This window comes from Xiphophorus hellerii, chromosome 12, assembly GCF_003331165.1.
Source record: "Xiphophorus hellerii strain 12219 chromosome 12, Xiphophorus_hellerii-4.1, whole genome shotgun sequence".
Classification (NCBI taxonomy): Eukaryota; Metazoa; Chordata; class Actinopteri; order Cyprinodontiformes; family Poeciliidae; genus Xiphophorus; species Xiphophorus hellerii.
In genome coordinates, this window is record NC_045683.1 from 16,302,908 (window position 1) to 16,325,429 (window position 22,522).

General features: G+C 39.8%; 1 protein-coding gene across 1 annotated transcript; it reads left to right on the top strand.

The window, feature by feature from the left end:
* The first annotated feature begins 895 nt into the window (after positions 1-895).
* inpp5jb (inositol polyphosphate-5-phosphatase Jb) lies at positions 896-22,170 on the top strand. Its single transcript, XM_032578699.1, is given in 14 exon segments — positions 896-1,494; positions 6,943-7,454; positions 7,456-7,523; positions 8,629-8,736; positions 9,597-9,705; positions 12,201-12,317; positions 13,480-13,655; positions 14,448-14,559; positions 14,873-14,982; positions 15,176-15,377; positions 17,044-17,181; positions 17,301-17,384; positions 17,466-17,570; positions 17,682-22,170. Coding segments are annotated over 13 exon segments (2,370 nt in total). The 5' UTR covers positions 896-1,494; positions 6,943-6,944; the 3' UTR covers positions 18,213-22,170.
* Positions 22,171-22,522: the final 352 nt, after the last annotated feature.

A 22,522-nucleotide genomic window follows, 5' to 3' on the forward strand; every position in this document is an offset into this window, starting at 1 on the left:
CTTTCCTGTTTGAAAAGAAGTAGGAAGAAATGAATGGTTGTTTAATCCTACCCCTTATCTCACTATTCTGGTATTTAGCTAAAACATGTAATTTCGCTTAGTCTAATTTAATGTCAGACAATGAGAAAAAAATACATTGACTGTGACAGGAAACAGATGTTCTGCGCATGGTAAATTAATGTAATACATTGTGCCCTATGTTGTTAGCCATAAATACATTACGTACAATGCAAAAAAATATCTCTAACCATGGATGACATGAAGGAGATCTATATTAGTTGACCTGTTGTGGGCGCCGGAAATCACCCAATCCTCTTTTTTTTATCTACAGCTGTAGTTTACACAAAGTAATTTTTTAATATTTGTTTGTAAATGATAACAGATTTGGAACAGTCAATCAAATCAATCAATCAAATTTTATTTGTATAGCACATTTCAGCAGCAAGGCATTTCAAAGTGCTTTACATCATTACAAACACAGAAACACAATGCAATATAGAATCAATCATTAAGTCAAGTTCCATCAATAAATTTGTAATTGATTACATTTCAAATAAAATTCTAAACAGGTGGGTTTTTAGTTGAGATTTAAAAGAAGTCAGTGTTTCAGCTGTTTTACAGTTTTCTGGGAGTTTGTTCCAAATTTGTGGTGAATAGATGCTGAAAGCTGCTTCTCCTCGTTTGGTTCTGGTTCTGGGGATGCAGGACATTATAGAACATTACCCTTTTTATAGATTAAAGAACATTATCTTGTATCTTTCTAACCTGGACTTCATAATACAGACCACTAGGTGACACTCTGGTGCCAATATAGAGTGATGTTACGTAGAATAGCACCTACCGTTGGAATCGACGCAGGTTGCGGTTTAAACCGATAACAGTTCGTTTATTTCCATAGAAACCAGAGGGGGAATCGGGGAACGGATGTGTTGCTGGTTGCCAACCGGGCCCTCTCGTTGAGGCTACAGTTTGCTCCTACAAATCTGTTCTAGGTGCTGTAGCTCTGTGTGTGCCTTCCTGTCGGATGCACTGTGCAATTATCAACCCCACGCAGCTCCTTCGCTCAGCGGCTGCTCGTTCACGGAAACTGCAGGCGCACGTCGTCCGGGGCGTCTTTTTGTAGTTTGAAGGGCATGTCAGCAGGCTGCAGTTTCAGCCTATGTATGTCCTCGGTTAGACACACGGCTCTGGGAGATGTAGCCTGCCTGGTGATAAACCTGTGGTCAGCATCGCTTTAAGCCCACCTACCTGCCTGCGCCTCCTCTCCACCAATCCACCGACTGAGGAAGGAAAGAAGGAAGAAAAGGAGGAGTGAGAAGAGATGCCGATGGTGACTCGGAGGTGGCAGCACAGGAAAGTTCACTGTGTTTCTCTGTAACAGGGAGTGAGTCTTATACATTTTCCACCCAGACCTCGGACTGAACGACCCGTACCTGCACACAGGGTGTACCCAGCAGAACTGCCACGGACCTTCGCACTGAAAAACCCGAACAGGTAAAGGTGTTCAGTAATAGACTAATGAGCTTAAAAATAGTTCTTTAGCGAGTCTTGGTGTTTCCAGCAGCCATTACTTCATTCTGTGTATTGTTATTTTTGGTTGCTTGTGTCAGAATGTTTCTGGTTTATAAGTCATGTTGAAGAAGAGAAAAACTGCTCACCTTTCTCCCACCTGCTGATGAATCACTTTTATATTTTCATCCCTTATCTTAAATGCATGCGCACAGTTACACATTCTGGCACCCACATGTCTGAGATCATGTTTTAATGCAAAACAATGACACAGTTAAAATGACCTTCATGCTCTTTTCTGGCTATAAAAGCTGTCCTTGATGTCTGAGTGTTTATTAGGCCAAATTACCTCATGCTCCATTCCAGATGAGACAGCGCTCCTTTCTGTCCCAGTATCTGAACACTGTTTCTGAGCATAAATGTACTGCATACACTATTATTGTATGTGTTCCAGTGTTTTCCATGTTTTCAATGTACTGCTGCATGCTGAACTGTCACAAAAAATCATTGCATGTAGTTTAATATTCAGTGAGAGGGCGAGACAGATATAAGCACTAAGCCATGCATGTAGTTTGTAGATTAAATGAAAATTGTAGTTGCAAGCAGAATCACCTGTGGCAATGCTAGAGTTTAAATCAGTGCATGCAATTCTAATGCAGCCAGCCTTGCTCAAGTTTTGGTATTTGCTGGAAGAACAGTCAGTGAGCCGTGAAGCTGCTGTTCCAGGAAGGGTCTGTGGCCAATGAACCGACCTCTCAGTAAGAGAGCTAGACATTTGCATGCAGGGGGATTGTGTTTCATTAGTTTGTCTTTGAATTTTCTTTTTGACAACAAGATTAATTGACAGTTCAAAATGATTTGCATCATACATGTGTGATATTTTTAATTAGAGAAAACTCAAGCATAGAGTTTCCATTGGGTTGCTTCGCACCATTTTTAATTGATGGATCACAGTTTGAATTTCAATTGAAAGAAATCATTCAAGTAGCAAAAACATCAATCCCAACAGTGCTATCAGACTCAAATTCACAGTGCGACAGTTTTGGGGGCTTACAGACATTATCAGTTAGAGTTGACAATAACTTGGGCTTCCTGCCCACAGCTGATTGAAAAAAAGAGAAGAGAAGAATAGGGGGAATAACGGTATAACTGGCATTGAAGCTGCAATATGTTTATGTAATATTGTAAGCCCTTAGTGTAAAGCATAAATTAGTTGTTAATATCCTTATTACACTTTTGCCTATAAGCCTTTCATTTCAGTGGTGGAGTAAGGAAATGCTCCTTAATGCTACAGCATAAACGATTTTATCACCTTCTGTAGATTTGTTGGGCATGCCAGAAAATTGTGTGAGCCACTGCTGTCATGTAACATATGTTTACACCAGTTCAACACAGCTGCGACTTGGTTATTGCAGCAGTGTCCCAGTCATAGCATTAAGTAATGCTGTGTGCAGTGATTTAAGATTAACTCGCAAAATAAATTACATTTCATTTCAATGATGTCAGTTGACCCTTAAATATCAAGAAGAACTTGAGAATGTGATATTTGTGCAAAAGTAACACATCATTTCTGATTACGATGTCAGAAATGATGAGCATACACACTATTCAGTACGGGTATGTATGAGTGGTGTAACAGGACTCCGTGTTCCACAATGTTCTCCTTCGTTCCCTCATATTTAGACCCACATGACCCATTGTTTTCAATATCCAGATGACAAGACAGGATACACGGTGACAGGAGCTATAGGTTGTAGAGATTAATCTAGTCACGAATCCCTTACTGCAACAAACTCCATGCTGTTGGTTGATGCAGTTATAGGCCAAACATAGGTGCTCTAAGTTTTGATGCATTTATGTAAATAGAGGAAAAATTCTGATCTTTCAGTGTTTGACCTGCACAGTGACTGATCAGAGTCGATCAAGGGAAAACCGTCAGATTCCAATCGATGTCTGAATGATCGCTGTATCTCTCGTATTAAAAATTGAAAGGAGAATCATTTTGACTTGATCAAAGAAACGGCGCCCCCTAGAAAGATGGGGGTGTAATGCGCATTGGCGTTAGGACCTGGAAGGAGCCATTTACAGCTGTGGCAGCAGCTGCTGGTTTCATCGCTGTCTGGGTCATCATTAGTATCCTTGTCACAGGGGCGTACGACTCTGGAGGCATTCATCACCAGCACGCTGCATGGCTTTAATTTCAACACTAAACACCAAAGAGATCAGAATCTGTCGAGAATAAACACGTTGCAGCCATGCAAAGCCAGCAATTTTAGATAAGAATAATCAGCGCAAGCACACAGCTGATTTGTTTTTTACCCTTGGTATCTAAAGCAAATTGGCTCCTCGCTATTTGTCTGACTCATCCATCTAAAGCTATCTTTGTTGTCAATTAATCCTGCCAGAGGAGCCAAGAAGGCCGGCTGGAGGCTGCTGTTTGGGTTGCACTGACTGCATGCTTCCTGGCTCTCAGCTCTCGAGCCTGAAGGAAGGAGCATGTAAACACTGTGACAGGATTGTTATTATCCAATCATTTCATTCCTGCCTCGGTGAACGTGAGTGGGCATGGAAGTGGTAATCGTTCCCAGAAAAGCTAATGTTTGGCTCGTTCTCTTTTATTATTTAATGACGTTTGTTGTGACAGTGGATGTTTGGATTGTGGCTGGTTGACGTCACTGATGGTGGGGCGGTTGGCTGAGGGAAAACAATGCAGTGCATGTCACAGAACATGGATGCTCGTCCGGAGGGGATAAGTAAGCGAGGGAATGGGAGTCATTGTGATCAATGTTTTAGGTTTTCATCTCCTTGTGAGAAGAAAAATTACAGGATGGTGATGATAAAGGTGGGTAAGATGGAACAATGGGCCTGTGCGAAGAAGTGGGGACAGAAAGGATTGGAAAAATGGGCGATAAGAGAGCCGGAGAAGAAGGATTAGAGCCTGGATAAACAGTCACCGCCAAAGGGAAGTGTGAGGGGATCAGTTGAGAGACATTCTGCAGAAAGACAGTGGTGCCACTGAAGGGGGCTGTCTTGGTTTGCTCTCCCTCCCGTTCCCTTACCTCGTTTTGCATCCACCCACATCCACGTGTGCCCACTTACCCTGCTCGCTCAAACGCACCCCCTCTACCCAACCCCTCACTCGATGCAGTGCATAGACCTCAGGAGTACACCATGTCCAGTCAGTTTTCAGGTTATCAAGGACTGGACAAGCAGCGTGTTTCTGAGTACATGTGAAATACTGAGGTGGTTCTCATCACAGCATGACAGTCGGTGGGCCTCTGTCTGCTCAAGGTCGTGTGAATAATCAGACGAGAGCGCTGTTGTTTCTTTGTCCCTGAGCAGGAAGCTGTCTCTCTCTCTTTTTCTCTCTCTCTCCCTACTGACCCAAACTGTGCACACAATGCAAAGATGCAGTTCCAGCCATGTGGGGAATGGGATGTAGTAGCCATTAACATCACTTTGCTGCTGAAAGGTTCTCAGTCTCAACAAAAATCTGACTCTGGCATTTTTGTTCCTGTCTTTATGATGAATGTCTCAGCCATCACTAACTGAAGGATTGGGGTCATCAGCTTTTTTATCCTTACATGCATACGGGGGATTGTTCCTAACTACATGATATTTTGATTGCTGAAAGGATTTAACATCCTGTTCTTATGTACGGTACTTACATTGGAGAGGTAGCATTTGCTACAGACAACACTCTTTGATGTCAAAATAGTTACTGTGGGTGGAGGATTCAAGGCTGGAGTTGCTTAAAATTGAAGTATTGAATTCACATTTAACTTCTCTCACTAAATAATTAATGTCTGACCATAGAAATTGTTCTTAATAAATGAAGGCTTCCTAAATCATTTAACTGTGTGGACAGTTAAATAGCCAATTTGTCCAGAAAGAGTGCATTTTGCTGTTGTTTTATAGCTATTGATGATGAATCTGAATGAGTATTGGGGTGTCAGGGCTTTACAAAATCCTTCAATATTTCATTTACAAGAATAATGGGGGAAAAAATTATTTTCATAAATTTTTATTATTTGTGATAATATTGGTTAAATGGGCCTTGTCATTACTTCAATATATTACCCACTAGACTGCAAATTGTAAAAGCACTTCTTATTCAGTACCGTTGCTTGGCATGTGAGGAAGCTCAGAAAAGCAAATAAGGGAATTATTTAGTCATTAACGACTGAATGGATTGTTACCCAAATCGTTTGGCCTAAATTCCTCCTTTATTTCTGCCTCTTTGTCTTCTGTTTCATTCTGTCTGTCTATGCAGCTTCCTCTCTCTTTTTTTCATTGTAATCCATGCTTGTGATTTGCAAGATTTTGGACCATGCTGTTTTTTCGCTGCTAGTTTTGAGCAAATTTTCACCAGCTCTGTTGCTTGAAAACCATTGGCCTGCTCCTGCAGGAGTGGAGACAATAGTAAATTATGTTCAGGTTCGGACAATGAGATGTCTCTTCTCATGTCTTTCTTCTCTCCCGTTAGTTCTCACATTTATTCTTTCATTTGTTTGAAATAAATACACTCAGCTTTGTTCAGCTGTTTCCGATACCTTGAGGAGGCAGGTAATTGAACAGCGACAACAATTTGACTCAGGAATGACTCTGTTGTAATTCTGGGTCAATCTGACACCAGGACAGTCTTACAGTCATCAACTGAATTGACCCGTGTATGGAACAAGGTTTACTTTATTTCCTTTACCCTTTGAAAATATGATCTGTAAACCTAACTGTCAGATTGCCAGACATTTTTACATTGCCTTGCAAAGTGTAATTTATTTAACATAACATCAAAATGTAATGTTTGTTCAGTTGTTGACTGTATTGTGTTTTCTTTATGATGTTGTAATTTTCTGTTTTTATTATGTAAAGCACCTTGAACCGCCTTGCTGCTGAAATGTTCTATGCAAATAAACTTGATTTGGATTTTAATTGTGAAGAGGAAAAGGGATCAATGGTTTTCAATATATTTTTTAGATACAATTTAGTATTAAATACTCTTGATTTAGCTGTTTCACAGTCAATATTCATCAGGTATTACGAATAATTACGACATCAGGTCTTATCAGGTATGCTGCTTAAACCTTTGCAAATTTAGAGAACGACATTTTTATTTATTTATTTTTTGTAAAACAGCCTAGGCTCGATCAAATTTGATGAAGAACTTCAGTTTCCAAGTCTTATCAGAATATTGGTGCTTAATACACATGCACACCAGATTGGTTATGTTTTTTATCAAAAATAGAAAACATATATTCTCTACCTTTTAGTTTTAGGTTAGGCACTGCTTTTAGTTTAACATAAAATCGCAATAAGATGCATGAAAGTGTGGTTTCTTGAGTGTGAAAATATTTCTACAACGTACTGTATATTGCTAAAATGTAAACAAAATAGAAATTATGCAAGTTTAATATTTATCTTTTTATTTCCCAGAAATGGACCAACATAACTTGAGGCAAAGCAAGAGACAAAAACAGGAGTCAAGAAGCAGAGCAGAGGCTTCAGCCCCAGCTTCAGCTCCAGCTCAAGCTGCAGCCTCAGATGGACCCAACAATCCCACCACCCGTCAGCCTCCGGTTCCCTCCAGGCCTCCGCGGCCCCAGAGAAGTCCCAGGATTGAGGCATCTGTAGATATTTCAGAACCAACTGAACCCAGAGTTGAGCCCAAAGCTGCACCCAAAACTGAGCCCAAAGCTGACCCCAAGACTGAACCCAGAGTTGAAACCAAAACTGAACCCAAAACCGAACCTGCTCCACAAACTAACCAGAATGAGACCACTCCTGACGGCAGTGTGGTAAGCCAGCCCAAACCCTCTCCCCAGACCGAAGAGCAAACTGGGCTGAGTGTCAAGGCGGGTCCTAAAGGTCCAGGTCACCACCCGGTCAGAGCTGCATCCGTGCCCCAACCACCTCCTAGCAGACCTGTGCCCTCTCACCTGAACCCAGCATGCGCAGAGAGCCCTGTCCTTGGCGGGCACCGCTGACACTCTGCCTCAGGTTCAGGAGGAGTTCAGGTTGGTTCCTCTGTCTCTTTGTTTGTCCCGGCATTCGTGTCCCTGAATGTTTTATTTGGCCTCCCATTCACAGACAGCTAAGGCAGTTGCCTCAGTACACATACCAGTTATTTTTATACACTGAGGTTTAGCTAGCTATGCTGTATCGTATTAGCATTTAGTAATAGCCTACTCTATATTTATTTTTACATTCTAGGCTAATTTATATGCTTTTTAAATAAATAATATATTCTTTTCACAAATTAAAACAGTCTAAACTTACTGACTGCTCTCTACATCTGTTCAATTCTTTGTCAACACAAATAATAAATCAGCCAATCACATGGCGTTTTCTTGACACACTCTGAACCCCTGAGAATCAGCCCAGTTGAGTATTGTTGCTGACTGCATCTATTCCTTTTTGGCCACAATGTCCCCGTCTACTGAGGGATTCCTCCAGCTTCACTGAGTTTCTCTAACTGAAGTAAAAGGGTTGTTAGACATGATATTAATTTAAAAAAAAAATGCTTCTGCACTGATGGGACATTATAATGGTTCAGCTTTAGCACATCATCCATCTTTTCACACAATTTATTGTGCTGAGAGGATTAAGGCTTAAAAGTAGCATTATGTTTGATAATATGTTTGATAATTCTTCCAGCAAGGTTTGTAGATTGCTCATGTGCACAACAACTTTTCTCTTCCTCCTCATGGAGATAAATGTTGACTGTGGCGAAGAAATCTCTGCTTTTGCAGTGCCGTGCTGTCATCTGCTCAGAGACTTTCTGGTTTCAACAGAAACATATGTACTTAAACAAACAAAGGTCATGTCAGAGTCTGAAATCTTGATCTTCAGACAGTATAAGATGTACTGAATCCTGTTACCTGATGGGCCAAACTGACCACCCAGCAATGCAATGTACAAAAACTGATCAAAATTCAAACACTAGACTTAAAAGGAATATTTAAATGTCTCCTGCTATGGCGTGAAAGTAAAGGAAGGGAAAGGCAAGACACAATGAGATGTTGGTGCAGAGGTTGCTGTCTCATTCAATCTGTGAGCTGTGAGTCACATCTGTAGGCGATGAGTGGCAGTGGGAGCTTATGTACCACCCTTTCCTGACAGGGTGCACATCATCACCTGGAATGTGGGCTCCGCCACGCCACCTGAAGACATCACCACTCTGCTTGGACTGAACGTGGGAGATGGAAACACAGACATGTACATCATCGGGTGAGTGTCCTGTGGGGGACACGTCAGTGGGTTCCTCACTGGTCACTTTATGATGGCTTGTTCTGCATATTATGCTGAGGAAAAAGTATTTGCCTCCTTGTGGATTTCTCCTGCTTCAGCTGTTTTTTATGTTTTAGATTATCAAACAAAATTCAATAGGAGACTAAGATAGCCTGAATAAATACAATATGTAGTTTTTAAATGATGGTTTCCTTTTATTTAGAAAATAGCTGTCCAAGCAAACCTGGCTCTGTGTGGTAAAGTAGTGGCCTTCAAGACCTAATAACTGGTTGGCAGTGACAGCTGCTACACTGCTTTTGATAACAGGCATCACTTTTAGATCATGTGGAGGAGTGGTTCATGGAAAATGTGTTGCTCTTTGAGACATTTCTGCCTATTTCTTGTTGTCAAAGAGGTTCCGTTTCAGTGATGTCTTGATTCTAATGGACAGCCCATTCAAACCAAACCAAATAAATGTGATTAATCACTACTGTTATTTCTCGATTTAACAACAGTGGTGGTGGTAAGGTTGCCTCGTGGGACCAGGCTGGTATTTAAAGTAGCTCTTTTCCCCTTAAGTAATTAAATTATCATCTTAAAACTGCATATTGTATTTATTTAAATTTGTTGCTCTGAAAAATTTCAATGTGACAAAAAAGCAGAGTATAAGCAGTCTGCAAAGGGGACTGCTTACAGTCCCCTTTCTCAGAGCACTTCTCACAATGCTCAGAGAAAATATTTTTTCAGAGCACTGTGGTCACAGTGACGACGGTGCTGGTAATAAAGTATCGGGTTGAGATTTAAATGTGTCCAACTGGAAATTCTCTGGGGTTTATTTTTTGTGTCATTTTCTTTCCAAGGTTGCAGGAGGTGAACTCCATGATTAACAAAAGGCTGAAAGATGTCCTCTTCACAGACCAGTGGAGCGACGTCTGCATGGAGAGACTGAGCCCCTTTGGTTATGTGCTGGTCAGTAATGGTTTGTTTTTGTTGTAAATAATAATGCTCACTCTCAGAATAAAATGCTAAACAGCTCATCTTTGTGCGTGTTGCATTATCACTGAGGAGATCTCAGCTTCTTGCTGTTCAGGCTTATTTTGTTCCCTCAGCAACGGATGAGGTGATGATTTAAAACAGGCATCTATGTCGTTGGATCTATTATCCTCTGCTGTCTGCCGAGCTCTCTCTGAGTGTTCCTCACTGTAACTTTGTAGCTCTATAATTTGTGCCTGAAAGGTTCCATATACCATATACCAAGAAATTGTGGTGATACTCAGATTAGTACACCTGCTTCCCAAAAAATTTACATAAGACATTTACAAAAAAAAGAAGCAGTAAATTCTCTTGTTGTGTTTGCAGTTTTCATATCAAAGCACACATTGCAGCTGTGGTTGGTGTTGCACTGGCTGCTTCTGGAACAAAGCGTGGCACAGTTGCTGTGTTGAGCCAGAGTGCGTATGAATGAGCTGTCAAGCAAAAAAGTGTTGGACAAATGTCTCCCAGGGTGCCGTTTTATTTTTGGATCATGTTGTCTGTGTGGATGGGCCTCTGACAGTGAAATAGATGCTGTCCCCCAGCTATTTCATGGCTTACTAACTTGGTTTGAACCTCTTCAAATTCATCTTTGTGTGTCTGCTTCCAGTGAATATTTCAATAGTAGGTCAGGAGTTTTGAAACACAGGGCTTTTTTAAAAGCAACTGTTCCTTAATAGGAAGTTACAACGCCTTACGAAAGTCATAATATCCCTCACTAATTGTTTACTGTGCACCCGAGGCTTTAATGTATGTCAATGGGATTTTATGTTATCCACCAACTCAAAGTGGTGTACAATTATCGAGTGGAAGAAATTATATATGGGTCTCAAAAGTTTTTACTAAAAAAATGCAAAAGATATGCTGTGCAAACCCAAACAGCCTTTTTTTTTGTCTAGAGCCCCAAGAACGTTGTTGAGTTGGTAACAGTGATTGACTACTGTTAACTGCAAAGGTTCAGATATGACCTGGTGGGCCGTTCTGTCGGTCAAAACTCTCTCACACCAGAGCAAAAGAACACTGGATATTACTTAGTAAAGAAATGCCAAATACATGCCAGACAATGTGCATCCTTTTCCTTTCAAGTCAAATTATGCACCAATTTGTGTTGGTTTATTTCTTCAAATCCAGAGGAAATACATTGAAGTGTGGCTGTAATATGACGAAGTGTGAAAAATATAAAGGGGCATCAGTGGTAAAAAGACACAGTAACAAAAGAGCTCATCTGCCTTGCTCTCTGCTCTCTAAGTCTTGTTTACAGGTTACTGCAAGCACAGGAATCAGCCCTTCACTGCAGTAGTGTAGAGCTTACGGGGCATTTTTACTTACTGGTGATTCACCACAAACTTTCTGCTGATTGTCTCTATCATTTCTGTGTTTGTAAGCTAGAGTTTACACTATCTAACAGTAGCATGGCACAATCCAGTAAGTTTGGGAAATCAAGTTGTTTCATACGAAGAGCAATAAACATAATTTACATAATTTTAATGAAGCGTGGTTATTGCTCTAAATAATGGAAGTGTGGAGGAGGATTGTGATGTTTCTGTTGTCATCTGTGTTGGAGACCGGGATGAAGAAACTGTTATTTCAAATTAACAAGCTTCCCTGCTGACGTCACTATTTGTTACTCACAGTTCATTTCCTTTGGCATGGACATTGTTGCATAAAGTCAAATGTACACATCTGGCTCGGTCACTTGTCTTTGGGTCTAAATAACTTATCTGTTCTGAGCAAAACAAGTGGGATGAGTGGGACAGATATTGATTAGAGATTCTTTTTAGTCGCAGCATAGGCAGGCAGCATTATGTTGGATGGTCTTTATATTTGCGCTGAACCTCTTACGCAACAAAGTTGTTCAAATAGGCTGTTAGTATGCAGGAAAAGAGAGGCTGGTCACGTGGGGATGTTTGCCTGTGAGGGATTTCAGTCCGGGTGTGATTGTGCTTCTTCAGACTGTGGTTGGGGGTTGGGATCTGTGAACGACTTGACAGAGGGTGAGGGAGGGGGGAACATGTGTACAAATGTGGGAACAGGTTTGACATATCATGCAAATTTCTGTTCCCGTACGTGATGGTTTGGTGTGTTTAACGCTGCAACAATACCTCCAGTGTTGTTTAATGTCAAAGGAACACAAATGTCATGATATGCATATTATAATGCAACACAACACAAGACTGGAGGTTGGAGGATAAAGAGTGCTAATGTCACCTTTCTTCCTATGTTTGGATGAACTAGATGCTGTTCCGTCCTCTATGTACACTGCATTGTGTTCAGGAGCTGCACAGCAAGGCCGCAGGCACTTTGACGAAGGGTCATGATGTTTTGCATTTGTATGGGTGTGCTTTTGTGCGACTCATGCAAAGTTGCTCATCATATCTCTCCTGCCTTTTGATGCTCCTAGCCTTACCCAGCTTTACATTTCTGTCCCTCAGATAACATCCGAGCGAATGCAGGGCCTGATACTGCTGGTCTTTGCGAAATACTTCCATCTGCCTTTCCTCCGTGGAGTCCTGACAGAGACCACCCGCACAGGAATGGGGGGTTATTGGGTAAGATGGCTGCAAAGGGTTAGAGAAAACGCACCCACTGCGGCTGAAGGCATGCATTCCAGTTATTGATGCATTGATATAGACATAAGCAGGAACGAGGGTGTCCTATCACTTTTTATAATTTGTTAGTCAAATGCTGTGTCGTTTAGTTAGGATGCTAAAATGATACATGTTATAATCTAACTATAATCTCTCAATGCATGGAAAGTCAGTTAGAATCAACAGTGTCAGTGAGTCTCATTAGTCCTGAGCCCTGATCTCAAAATTCAATACGACTGATGCGTACAAAAACCATTGTTATAGCTCCTAAAATAAAATTCCTTTTTGGGTATGTTTCATTAGGACACACACACACACAGGCACGCGCACGTACACACACGCCCACACACACACACACACACACTCAATACTTTGCAACATTTGTCAGTCAACCTGCTTCTTTAATGTTTAAATAAATAAAATCCCAAAAAAACGTTTTTATTGTCTTGTATTGCTACCAAACAGCACAATATTTTCCATCTTGTCACCGGAATATAGCTAAGATGGGTTTGATGTGATTTCCAGCTATTTCTGGTTAACTGTTATCTGCTTCAGCTCATTCTGGAAGTTCTTTAATTATTCTCCACAGTCCCTCGCTTTTGACTCATTTCTGTCTAAAGCAAAGATCAATGTACAGAATATCTTTAGTGTACCACTAAAATCAACCCCAGTATCAGCAGGGATACTTGTACCACAACTAAAGAACCATTGAATTTCATTATTATGAACCTTTAGATCAATTTTTGCCGTGTTTGCCAAGATATGCAGATTTTCTTCTGGAGCATTGTTTTAATGAGTCACAGATAGCAGAGAATCCACTGAATCATTTCTCCCCCCCAGTGTGCACTTGACTCTCTGCATCAAATATTGATGCTGTCTGCTCTTTAATGAGGGCGCTTCCTGTTTCGCTGTGAAGCATACCCGTACAGTCGACACTCACCGTGCTACTTACTGTTTGAGGAGGTTTATTATAATTACTCAATCAATCATACATTCAGTAATTATTAAATTTTTATCCAAGAACATGTAAAACTGATAACTGCTAATACTTTTTCTTTTGTATGTTGCTCTTAGACTTTTAAGAAACCCTCAGTTAAAAACTTTCGCTGTGCCCATTCTGCAGGGGAATAAAGGCGGCATTAGTGCCCGAATGACCGTGTTTGGCCACAGCATCTGCTTCCTCAATTGTCACCTGCCTGCTCACATGGAAAACCAGGACGAGCGTATGGATGACTTCGAGAGCATCTTGCAGCAGCAGCAGTTTGATATCCAGGGGCCCACTGGTGTTCTGGATCATGAGTAAGTCTCTGCACATACAACCACAGGTTCACACATCTATTAGTTATGATTCATATTGGTTTTTGTAAGCTTTGGAAACATCAGGTGAAACCACTGGAATATTTAAATGTAGAGTGAATAACGGCAGACTTGTGTTTGTGTTCATTAAATGGTATCTACTGTTGAAACAGGTGAAAGTGGCATAGTGAAAGATTTAGATTTTTTCATTACCAAACAAGACGACAGAGGGATGAATGAGCCAATGGCTCACTGTTGAAGCTCAAACAATAGTAGGAAGATATGTGGTAACAATAATTTTTTTTAAAATTATTTCATTTAATGAGAAAAAATATAGAAAAGAAAGACATTTAGTATAGTAGTATTCTGAGTTTCCAGACTGTACTCCTTCATGTGTTATCAAAATGATAAAATCTACATTTATATAAAGAAAAACAAAACAGATGTGTTTTACTTTGACTAATATATCCAGACTCTACACTATATTTACTGAGTCACTTAAGAGTTTAATTTATGGTTGTTTTTTTGCATTAAATATTCTAATTTTCTCAGAAGATGCATTTTGGATTTATTAAAATTAACAGAAATCAATGCCTTAGACAGATGTTGCTCTGTTTTATATTGATATATAAATGTATTTCACATTTTGAATTAAATGACCAAAATAAACAATCTTATTGTGAATTACTGAGATGCAATTCTGTGTCTGCTGTCAACATCCATAAACACAAATCTTTTATAATTCTTCAGTTTTTAAAATGATACATTCTCATCAAATCTTTTCTTTCCTTTCAGTCTTCTGTTCTGGTTTGGGGATCTTAATTTCCGCATTGAAAATCTGGATATCCAAGCTGTGAAATCAGCGATCGAGAACAACAGATACGCCATGTTGTGGGAGAAGGATCAGGTAAAAAAAGGGGTTTGTGTGTTTTACTAGAGGACTGTAAAACTATTCAACTGCTGCTCATTAAAAGTACTTAATACAACATGTGGTTTCTGTTTGCTTTCATTTGCATTTTTAGAAAACAAAAAATCTATATAAACCCAAAAATTATTTTCATTATGACTTCTAAATTAAAATGAAGCATGATCTCATAATGCTTTATTTATTTTCAATTCCTTCATTCTGCCACTAGAGGGAAATGGAGACACTCACAATTCTGTAAGCACTTATTAATTTGTGAGAAGGCGTGCGGTTTATTTATTGTAATTTTCTGCAGCTAAACATGATCAAAGACAGTGAGACAGTGTTGGAGGGATTCGAGGAGGGGCCGCTGAGATTTCCTCCCACCTATAAGTTTGACGTTGGAACGAACACATACGATACAAGGTTGGTGAGGCCAGGGGGAGTATTTCAGATTCTAGGCCACTGATCAGAGATCAGAGTTGAGCAAAGAAACAGTTATTACACTCTGATGTCTGAAAGATCCTCACTACCCTGAAGGGGTCATGAAGATGCACATTCTTTGTTTTAAAAGTCAGTTTCTCAGTCTTGTTCAATCTTCATCTCAAAATCATTCCAGTGGGAAGAAGCGTACACCAGCTTGGACTGACCGCATCTTGTGGCGCCTGAGGGCCACGGCACCAGCTGCTCAGACAGTGGAGAGGCGTGTTTCAGTGTCAGGGTTGACCAGAGGGATCAAAGTGACGCAGCACTGCTACCGAAGCCACATGGAGTACTTAGTCAGTGACCACAAGCCGGTGTCGTCCATCTTTACCCTGGAGGTGAGACAGAGTGGGAGACATTATAAAGATGGTGTTACCATTAGGATCTTTGGAACATTGAAATACCAGTTCTAACAACAAGTTCATTTAAAGAAGGTTATCTGGACTCAAACTTTTTACCCAGTAAATGAACAGTCTTCGCTCAAATCATTGCATATGTGCATACTCTTTTTACCTATAATCTGAATATTGAGGGTTTATATTCAGATTACTTCGTGCATAATTGGTAACCAAGATTTAAAAGCCCTTTCATACAAAAAAATAGCAGCAAGAACTTGTGACCTAAGGGTAGCTAAAGTATACAAATGTTGCTAATTGGTCACTTAAGCATGAGAACACTGACAACCCAACAGCTTTAGCAACTTTAGTCCTACCTTTATGTATTTACAATTGGAGTCATGGCCAAAAGTTTAGATTGACAGAAATATATTTTTTGCACACTTTACTGCTTTGTTTTTTGTGGTTGTTTGCATTGAGTCTAAGGTGCATTTATTTTCATTATTAAATCTGCTTTCAGCTGAGCAGAATGACCTATTAGCTTCCCTTGGCTCCAGAGAAAATGTCAAGAGGACAGGGCAGCAATCACTTGTTTAATCTATCTGAATTTAAAAAGCAGGGATGTTTCTTTTAAAAGAGGGATGCAATTCAATTTGTTCTTCTTTTCTAAACTGTGGTTACCTCCAAGGAAATGCATGCTATCATCTTCTGTTTGTATTAAAACAGCTCAAGTTCATCAAGAAATTTGAGTAGAGCAGTTCATCTGTTGCTTAGAAATCCTCAGGATGTCCAAGAAAGTCTTACAAGTGCAGGGATTGTCTGCTGTAGAGGGTTCAGCTGGGTTGCCACCGAGGCAGAGCTTGTTCAGGAACAGCAGCGGACAGATGTGAGTGTGCATTTGGACACTGGTGTCAAGAAGGGCACCATAGAAGCCAATTCTCTCATAGGTGGCACTGGGATCTTTGATCATAATTTTTACTTCTGATAAACAATGTCTTAACAGAATGTCTTACATGCCTTATCTGCTTGCTTTCTTCCCATTGCGATGTGGAAGGGGTGACAAAGCAGCTGTAAGGAGCAAGACAATCATTTCTGGGACCATGGCCATATAGAAAACCTCCCAAAATCTTAATCCCATCAAATTACTGTGGTTTATATTTAAATAGTTAATAAAAAAACAAAAACAATAATGAACTGACAAATTTCAAGCCCTGAAAAAGCAGATGTGGGTCACCATAAGTTAGGGTTTCGCTAGAAGCTGATAACAAGTTCACCAGAGCCAATTACAGACATTTTGACAATGAAAGATCAGCACATATGATACGTGGACGTATTACTAAATACAAGCCTTTAGCTTATGAATTGTTTATTATTGAATGTCTTTGTACCATCACAACATCCCAGGAGAAGGTTTAGCAAGACTGTAACTGTAAAGTTACTAAGGAAAAAAAAAATTGTGTCACTGTCCTAATTTGTCTCAGCTGCTGGAGTATTTCTGTCTCTCACAACAATTAAGGCATATAATTTTAGCAATTAATTTTTGATATTTTTTCCTTCTATTTTAATCTGTGGATCCCATCTCAAAGCCCCATACAGTATTTCGTGACCCACATTGGGGTCCAAAGCCACAGCTCTTAAATATCAATAGACTTATGCTCAATCTTTTCAGTTTCCATACAGGGTGGATATTCCTCTGGTCACTCTCATAGTGGAGGATGAGTGGAAGAGTGTAGAAGATGCAAAGGTGATATACAAACAGATGCCCAACTACTCTCGAAGCAGTTGGGACTGGATTGGATTGTATAAGGTAACTTGTCCTACTGCTACTTCCCCGTTAAGAGTCATTGTCAGCAAACACACCTGCAGACATAATTTCAAGAATTTGGAGTGAAATAATTACATGTTGTAATCTTGTTGCACCAACAGGTGGGTTTCAAGCACCACAAAGATTACGTGGGATACATGTGGGCTAAGAATGAGGACGCAAATGTTTACACCCAGGAACATCAGGTAATCAATAGACACGTTGGATTCTCCTCTTGGAGAGTATTTCTGTCCCATTCGATAAATATTTGAAAATCTTTTCTCCAGATAAACTTTACAGAGGAGGAATTACCCAAATTCTCAGGGGATTTTATCTTGGGTTACTATAGCAACAACACGAACACCATTGTGGGTGTAACAGAGCCATTTCAGGTAATCATAACGCATTGTTTTTAACTTGGTGCTAATAAAAAGCTTTTGTCTTCATCTTCACAGTTCACTGGCATTTTGCAGCTTTTTCAACACTTTTCCATCAATCCTCAGATCTGGCTGCCCACTGTGGATGATTCAGGCAGCTCTTCAGACAGCTCTGATGCCAGCTCAGAAAATGACAGCACTGTTGTCATGAAGTTGTTGACCCGCAGTCCAAGTGTACTGCGCAAACACAGCCGCAGCCGCAGCCTCAGCCGCAGGCAAAGCCAAAGCCAAAGCCAAAGCCGCAGCCGTAGCCGTAGCCATAGCGGAGGTCGTCCCGGGAATATCGCTGGCAACTTTTTGAGCAACCTCGCTGGCAACCTTTTGAGCAGCCTTCCTGGCAACCACCCTGGCAACCAGCCTGCCAGCCACCCTGTCAACCAGCCTGCCAGCCACCCTGTCAACCAGCCTGCCAGCCACCCTATCAACCACCCTGGCAGCCGCCCTAGCACCCGCCCTAGCAGCCCTACAGAGCTCAGGATGAAGGAGCTCGGTCTCACTGATGGCACCGCTGCAGGGAACGAGCCTACGGGACACTCGGCAGACGGCAGCCACAGTCACGGGGCAACAGACAAAAACAAGGAGTGTTCAGGAATGTGATGCAACAAAAGCCCGGCTGCTTTTACAGGTTATATAACCAACTGTTGTGTCTTTATTTCATACAGTCACTGCTCTGTATGTTTTCTGAGGAAAATATACAGTTTATAACGCCATCCTTTTCAGAAATAGTCATCTGGTTGGTTAAAATGTTTCTACTTGCTGTTGAGTTGTGCACTTGGCATATTGTTGTTTTTTTTTTGTATATCTTTCACTCTGTCCGGTGTTTTCTCTACCTTTGTCCGTTCTCAGGTGTGGACAGTACAGGGAGCTCACAACTTGCATTTAGATTTTCTCACAGATTCTCAGTTATAAAGTGACACACACTCCATCATCACTTTTCACAACAATAGTTGATCTGCCAAGTCGTTGGGTCAGAAAAGTTCAAATCAGCAACAGAAATAGATAAAAAGTAATTTAATTATTGACCTTAAGTCCTGAAGCAAATCTAACTTGTTAGCAGTGCATTATAAAAGTATCTGTACTTCCTGAACTTTTACACATTTTATCACATTACAGCCGCAAACTGCCATTTACTTATGGCAGTTTGCTATGTTATTTATTTGATATGTTATTTTTTACAAATACTGTTTTTTATTACCATTCCCCAATACTTTATTTTTCACAAACCACTTTTCCATGTAATTACACCTGCAACAGTAGTGGTGGAAAAATTTAGTTTAGAGTTTCTGTTGATAGCTGGGGAAATTATCCACATATGAATCGTATATCACACCTAGTTATGAAATGATTTCCGAGTCTGGTTGTAAGTCCTGCTTCTGGCTGGTTGCATAAACTATACGTCATCGCTGCATCTCTCCATTGACCTGCGAACCTGGCTTGTCCCTATGCAAGTCAGTTAATACAAGTCTGTGACTGCCTCACTTGCCTCATCACATCTGTCTTTTAACAAAACTTGGAGGCTTAGGCGACGCCTTAATCCTAATCCAGCTTGGATTGAAATGCTGGAAGGTGAGCCTCTGCCCCAGTCTCAAGTTTTTTTCAGGAACAAAAAACTTGAACTTTTGGTCTGATTTGACCAGAGCACCATCTTTCACATGTTTTCTGTGTTCCAGACATTAATTTTGGCAAACTACTTATGTCTTTGGGCTACTTTAAATAATGTCTTTATTTATTTTCTTACTGCTTTTTGACTTGGTCCAGATCTGTGGAGTCCACTTCTAATAGTTTTTCTGTCAACAGATTTGCCCATCTGAACGGTGGATCTCGTCCACAGTTACCATAGGCCTCTTGGCTGCTTCTCTGATTAATGTCCTCCATATCAGACCTGTTACTCGGTGGATGGCTTCAACTTGGTTGAAGTACAGTTTTGCTATTCTTTGTTGTACATGTTTTAAACAGTACTTTTTGAAATGACCAAAACTTCACCATAACCTTACCTCTGACCTGTCTATGATGTTCGGGTTTTCATGATGTTCCATCAACTTTCTCTAGTGAGCCTCTGAGGCTATAATTTCCCTCCCAGCTCGTCTTTGTGTATCATGAAATGTCCCAATAAAATACCTTAAATTTGCGTTTAAAACTAAATGTGAAATAGTTAAAGGGATATTAATACTTTTGCAAGACACTAATCTCATTGCCTGCATACATCACCCATAGTATTAGTGTCTGAAAGCTGCCAAAGCTGCATGACTTGGGTAAAATGGAAAAATGTTCAACACAGACGGTTGAGATGGTTCTTCTGAGTCCTGAGCTTTATTGCTTTCTGCAGCAAGAACAGCACATCAGATCCCTGTGTACTCTGTGCACTACTCTGAAGATTCACACAGTCTTTTAACAGTTTTCTACACACACCCACAAAATCACACAATCCTCAACACACATTAAATCACTTTTGAAACTCGTTACCCCTTTGATTAAAACTCAATTCTGTCTGGCCTCGCAACACAAATTAAAGAGTGTATCAACTCTGTGTTTGCGCTCTCTGAGCACGTTATCGCACTTATGAAATCACAATTCACTTAGTTATCCAACATGTTAAAAGGTCTGCGTGTCATACTATTGACTGGTGCCACTTATTTTTGCATAGAGAAACATACACAATTTCTATCACACTTGCCTTGTGGTCCATATTTTGACCCATCAGTCATAAAATATGCAGGGAGCACTTCTTTTAGAAGAGATGCATTCTTCCTGGGTGCATTAAATCAGAGAAAGTGGATCGGAGGCAGTGATTCAGTAAGCTCTCAGATGCACAACACATTCTAGTCTAAAGAGTAAGAGCGTGAGCGCCCTTACATAGATGGCTGTACAGTCAATAGCAGGATGCTGCGGGTGTGGACGGAGGTGTTGGGTGTCACAGCACAGCTGTCCCACCAGAACTGATTGAGTAACGACTGACCAGGCCTGAACTACAGAGGCGATAACTGCAGCAATACCTGAGCTGATCCAGTGTGACGCATTTATGCACACACACACACACCCCCTTCCCCCCTTGAACTTCATAGGATTTGTTTTAAAAGCTTTTTTAAGAGAACAAAATTGCATTGTTTTAATTGGATTTTAAGTCTATGTTAAAATAAGAAATATTTAAATCATGTTTTTGCTCAAACTCTGAAGTTCAATCTGGACTAATTTTACGAAAGTGGGCAGGACATTTGCTGGATTGACCTGCTAGAGAGATTCTTATGTACCTTTAAGTCCCATCAAGCAAAGACGAAATGCTTAACTGTAGATTAATATGACAGTGGGAGTACAGTAGAGTAAATAAACTTTCCTTGCTGAATGTTTTAATTTTTGAAAATATGAAAACTTTTTTTTTAATATATATATATATACATATACAGTATATAGTTAAAGCTTTTTTCTTTCTTGCTCAGATCTTTCCCCCTTTGATTCTATTAATAAGATGGTGACAACCGTAGTCTCAGTCGTGGTGTTTTATAGTTACTGTGTGATCTCTGATGCACCGTTTTAGACGTGTAACTTTGGGGCTGTTAGAGTAGGTCTGTGCTGTGGCCGTAATTTGTGTGTGTATGTCTGTAGTTAGTTGTTTGTGTATGTGTTTTTCTGAAAGTGTGCGAGTGTGTGCTTTGGATGACAGATGTGTGTGTGTGTCTGAGTTACAGGGGCCGTGAATGGGACTGGGGCTATACTTGCATGGTTTGCCTTTTGGACATACCGTACATTCCTGTACTGTTGTTTTTGTGCCGTAAAGTGCTGTTTTTGACTCCTCTTTGTCATATCTGTGACTGTGAAGATTCTTAGAAAAACGTGGTAAAGACGGTATGAATTTTTGACATCGATATTAAATGTTAGTGCAAGAAAAAATATGGGTAGTTGTACTCGGATAAATTTGAGATTAAATTAATCTTTTCATGTATTTTCCTGATTTTTGAAAGGGATTAAAAAAGCAACCTACTGGACGTTTCTTTGACATGAAAATTAATTGTCCAGGTTTAGATAATTTAGATGCAATCAATACTGCAATCATGAATGGTGACTATTGTGAAATCTTTGCTGAATGTTCCTGTTTTGTAATTGTGTAGGTTAAATATAGAAAATATGAAGTATGTTGAGAAAAATCAAACATATATATATACATAAGAGACAATCTATACCATAAAGATTATTTTACTTAAATTATGTATTTATTTTCCTATTTAACTTAAATTCTGCTGGCCAGTTACAGAGCTTTTTTTCAGGGCAAGTGTCCAAATTATATCAGAGATAATTTATTTTATTTTTACTATAGAGATGATTTCTTTCCATTTTAGTAAATTAAAACTCTTCTGTCATAATTGTAGATGGTTTCGTCTACGTGTGTTTAAATAATTGTGATTGAATGACAACAAAATTCTTAAAACCTGGATTGCTGATCTATGAAAATGTTTAAATTCTGCGATCAAAGCATTTCTGTTTATGAATTTGTTGCTTTGTTCTCCAATAACAAATCTAGTGCAACACGATCCAAAGGAATAAATTACGATCTTTTAAATTATGCTTTTTGTCTTTATTGCTTCTTGACACATCTCCACTACAGTTACACAGTATTTATGACCCTTGAACTTTTTAAAAAAATTTTTAAACAATTTTATATGTTATTGTTGAAACCAGGCAAACGTAAAAGAAAACTTGGAGGAGATGCCTCTTCCTGTAAGACCTTGAATATTAATGAATACAGACAATGTGTCAATCTGAGTTTTTGCTGTTTTTGCACCAAAGGATAGGAAAATCCTTCAGTTTTTCTGAAATATCAAAGTCATTCCATTACACATAATGCTACTGTTTCAAATTTTTGTTTCCAAACTGAATTGGAAAACATTTTTTTTATCACTTTGTAATTATGGGAC